The 4,694-nt window shown below is 36.2% G+C and overlaps 1 protein-coding gene across 1 annotated transcript; it reads right to left on the bottom strand.

The window, feature by feature from the left end:
* Nucleotides 1-1,727: 1,727 nt before the first annotated feature.
* LOC140157677 (uncharacterized) lies at nucleotides 1,728-2,636 on the bottom strand. The gene has a single exon (XM_072180917.1). It carries the CDS (start codon nucleotides 2,634-2,636, stop codon nucleotides 1,728-1,730), a length of 909 nt encoding a protein of 302 aa, XP_072037018.1.
* Between the last annotated feature and the right edge of the window lie 2,058 nt (nucleotides 2,637-4,694).

Below are 4,694 nucleotides of genomic sequence, written 5' to 3'. Positions count from 1 at the left end.
CCTTATGCCCACATCATAAAATAGTGCATGGCGCTATGGGTTTGTGATTTTATTTTCCTACATTAGTGTTTTTTGGCATCCTTAAACTTAAAGTGATAAAAAGTTTTTGGTTCCATTTTTCTATGCCTCCTGTGGTTGCCACGAGGAGTCGAAGATCACAGTGGGGCCAAAAATTCAAAATATTCCCATTATGCTGCAAGGTATCTCGAATTACCTCGCAAATCAAAGAAACGCACTGCCGTGAAATCCCGACGAATATATTATAACTTTATTGTTACACTGCAATACAGTATTTTGGGAAGAAACTGCAATGCGTGTAACGCAACTCACTGCAACGTCATCACTTATATTAATGCATGGAATCAGCAAGAAACTTTCGTTTTCTGTCCTATTTTCCCTTACAAGAAGGTCAAACCGACAGACAATTGACCGGGATTATCAAAAGTATTGATCAAGTTTTATTAAAGAGGCATGTGAAAGTATGTAATTTTTATGTTACATGTATTTTGAGACACCCTGTATAAGGATCAGAAATTTAGGAGGCTGCAGATCTGTCGGAACACGCTCCCTAACCCTAACCCTAACCCTAATGCTAAACCTAAACCTAACCCTAACCCTAACTAACCCCTAACCCTAACTAACCTCATCGTGACATCATCCAAGCAGCAAAGTTCATTTCCCATTGAAAAAGCGTTATCCGACGGATCTGCAGTCTACCATTCTGTTAGTAATATCACGGGGAATGACTTGCCACAAATTATATCTCTGTACATGTTGATCTAAAACATATATTGACATCTGCTGTGTAAAACGTTTTCCTTATAGATTTGTGGCTAACTGTAAAGAAATCTCAAGTTTCGAGAGTAGAACTAGAGACCCTTTCGAATACTTCATTTGTTTAAATAATTCGTAATGTAATTATATAGATTTATCCTTAATTTATTAGCTATTCTAATTACTTTTAATTTTATCATGTTCTCGCGGAATCACTGAAAATTACCTCAGGTCTAGGGATAGTATAAGGTCTTTCTGAGTTGAATGTTTCCTGTGACAGCTATTTTAAAGCGATGTTTGCAAAACTTGATATATCTGTGAATGGAACAGATGTTGTGTAAAAACATAATTAGGAAACCATAACAATATAACCAAAATAAACAACGACCAAATAAATTGTAAATCATTGTCAATTGTTAAAATCATAATAATCAAATTGTGAAATATAAAGATATTAGAAAGCAACGAAGAATTTGTTAACGCTAATGACATATGATATATGAAATAAAATAAATGTTACTGCATTACTACTACTAAAATTAACTAGACAAACCAATAGATAAAATACGTCATTTACACAATTTTACTAATTGTCATTTTGCTTATTTTATAAAGTCACGTCGACCATATAATTGTGGTCATATTTTGTGAAGACAATTTCTTATATAGTTTGCTAAATCTGAAAATCATCCAAAATTAAATCTGAAATAATCAAACAATAGATGTATACAACAATATTACTACATTGCATAAAATTGGTTGGCCTTGAATGTTAGTTTGAACAATGATAACTCTGTCTTTACTGGACTCTTCATTTACCTTTCTGTTACTATAGTTAAAGTTAAACGCAAATTCGAGTTAATTTCATAGATATAACAGTATTTTCATAGCAATACGTTAAATGTTTGAAGGATTTATTGGGAGATTTGGCGCCCTCAGCTTAAAATAAATTATTAGGGTACAAGTCGCTTTTCATAAAGTTTCCTGTAATCGGGCTCAGCTTTCTCACTAAGACGGACAACATCTGGTGGTAAGACATCTGGAATCGAACCCGTCTCCTCCACCGGTCGAAATTTGGTGCTGGAAAACGCCGCCTCGTAGTAGTTAGCAAGTTTGTTACCTTGCATGATTGTTTGCGACACATACCAGTTCTTTTTGACGATGTCATCTCCGGCTTCCCATTCCAAGAGGCTATCACCATACGGCATTCCAACAGCGTCGCAATATTGACGGACAATAGAAGCAGGGTGATTTTGTAAATCATCTGCGTCGATAATCACATGGTTGCCAGTGCATTCTCCACTAACCTCAAGATACTCCATGAAATCCATCATTTCACTGTATATAGAGGTATCACCTCGGAATTGTGCTATTGCAGCATCCATTTGAAACATCTCTGGTGAAACACCCGGCGGAAGAAAATTCTTGACGAGCAATTTCCGTAGTGAGATATAATATTTGGTTGGATTGCGAATTAAGAATGTGTGTTGGTATCCATGTGGTATCTTATCAAAATTATCAATTATACCACTGATATGGTCTTTGCAAAATATGATCTTCTTCCCTGGGTACTCGGCTTCCAGCGTGTCTTTTACCCACTGGTACGAGCAGTCAGTATCATTCCAAGTATGTCCTTTGATGTTTTCTGTAGCAGAGGCACTTTCCATTAAAGATTCTAAACCTTCGGACCATTGGTACTGCGTCTTCTTTTCTGGGCCGGTAGTTAGAGCAGTGGAATATGGTTCATTGATGATTTGGATGTTATCTACGTAGCTGATGCATTTGGTGAAGACAGTGCTGAGTGAGCGTGGATGACTCCATAGAAGAACACGCAGTGGGTTCTGAACTGGAGTATGCGTCATTTTAGTAAGACTTGTAAACTGGTGGTAAAATAAGAAAACAAACATATTACGTGAAAAAAACAAAAAGGCTTTTATGCTGAATAAACGCTTTCTGCCTCTGAAGAACATTGGATTAGATTAGTTGTATTTGACTCCGGTTAACATGGTTAATGTAAACGTTACTCATTTCATAAACCATGTCAACAAATTTTGAATAGCCGCACATTCTTTTTATCACAACACTATTATGGTATCAAACATTCAAATATTTAGCAGACAAGCGTGACAATGCATTAAATACTTACTATTTTATAAGCTGAGTTTTCCAGGGTTCGATCTCCCTTTACATTTATTTCTCAGGACAGTTGACATGCATGCAAGACGGTAAAAAAATATCTATTCAACTTGAACTTTGCGAGAGCGATTCATGGTCATGGTTCATGTATTATCTCATTTAATAGTCGTTAATTAATACACCACAAAGCAATGCGATAACTTCGTCATTATTTTCGTCCCATTTTGTAACCCATCACATCGAAACATAGCAGTTTTCGCAAACCCACATTTAAAAAAATCAGCATTTGCTCTATATTTATCACATGAAGTATACTACAGCCTGTCTCAAAACAAAATTGTGCACGTGAAAAGCGCCCTTCTTTGGCAATTAGAAAATGCCGTTGTGACATGATGCTTACATCAACGTCAAGGGCGCAGTCTTAGCTCTCAAACGCCGTTTGTTCTGTTCAATTTGCTTGTTTCAATCTCGAGATATGTTTATTTAACAACGAAAGGGTAAAATCACAATTGTGCCACTTTTACTAGGGATGAGAGCTGTACATGTATAAAATCAATGATAGCTGATGTTGATGTGTCTAATGCACTCCCCTTCGGGACTCGTGCATTACACGCATCAACAATTCAGCGCGCGCGCAATATTTTGTCTAATTTCTCTCCCAACAAGTAATACGCGTTCATTAAACTATAGGCTAAGTGTGCAATATTTGTTTGTCTTTTAACATGTCTTTTAAGAGAACAGTTTTTACCATGATACAATCATTGACATGCACATGTATTTAATTTTACAGCAGAATGTGAAAGAATTATTTATCTTTTTATCTGTTTTAAGTGGAAAAAGAGAATCATTATTCCTGCATCATGATAAAACAGTAAAAACAGTAAAAAAATTGTACTGTGTGATTGATGCATTCATTTGATTTCACGAAGGAACACTTGATAAACCTGCTGCTATTACTGATTTACACGTAAAGCCCTCCATAAAGTGGTACCTTTTCATCGTTAACTAAACATATCTCGAGATTAAAACAAGCAAATTGAACAGAACAAACGGCATTCGAGAGCTAAGACTACGCCCTTGACGTTGATGTAAGCATCATGTCACAACGGTATTTTCTAATTGCCAAAGAGGGCGCTTTTACTTGCACAATTTTGTTTTTGAGACAGGCTGTATAGCGGACATCATTAAGCGGTAATCACTGATTATTTATTCATGTTAATTGCCGGTTAATTGGTCAGGAAATCAACGCATACATTTTCGAACTATCATGTTTGATGGGATGGGTAACGCATGCTTGACACATTTTTTCGCAGTTTGCTCCCTGTACAGATTTACACTGATCAGAGACGGACTACATCAGATTAATATCACGTCTTACGACAATTTGATATTACATTTTGCACGTCTGACCTTATTTCAGGATGCATGATGGGTAGACGGTACATCAAACTTTATCAGTTATTCAAATGTGTCATAGATCAATCTCAAACAAACACTATCTTTGATAAGAAAATATTATTATATAATTAATATGCATTTAATTGTAAATTGCAAACATTGTCCCGGTCAGAGTCGGTGTTGGGGACGTCACGTACATGATGTCGCATGTTGGCTCCAGTCCCCCTGAGTCCGGTGTTCTATTAAAGGCAAATTCACCATCAATAACAAGCAGATATTGGGCTAGGGTGTCTCCTTAAAGGATGCCTGTCAAGATTTCGTCATTTTGACTCTAGTTTTGTTGCATGTCGTACATTCTACTAATATCATCAACAATCAACAAATCA

The sequence above is a fragment of the Amphiura filiformis genome, chromosome 7 (assembly GCF_039555335.1).
Source record: "Amphiura filiformis chromosome 7, Afil_fr2py, whole genome shotgun sequence".
Taxonomy (NCBI): domain Eukaryota; kingdom Metazoa; phylum Echinodermata; class Ophiuroidea; order Amphilepidida; family Amphiuridae; genus Amphiura; species Amphiura filiformis.
The sequence above is the reverse complement of the archived record's forward strand: the minus strand, read 5'-3'. Positions and strand labels throughout refer to the sequence as shown.

Bases quoted from the DNA above. Each gene is read 5' to 3' on its own strand.
- LOC140157677 (XM_072180917.1), bottom strand. From the start codon at position 2,636: ATGACGCATACTCCAGTTCAGAACCCACTGCGTGTTCTTCTATGGAGT.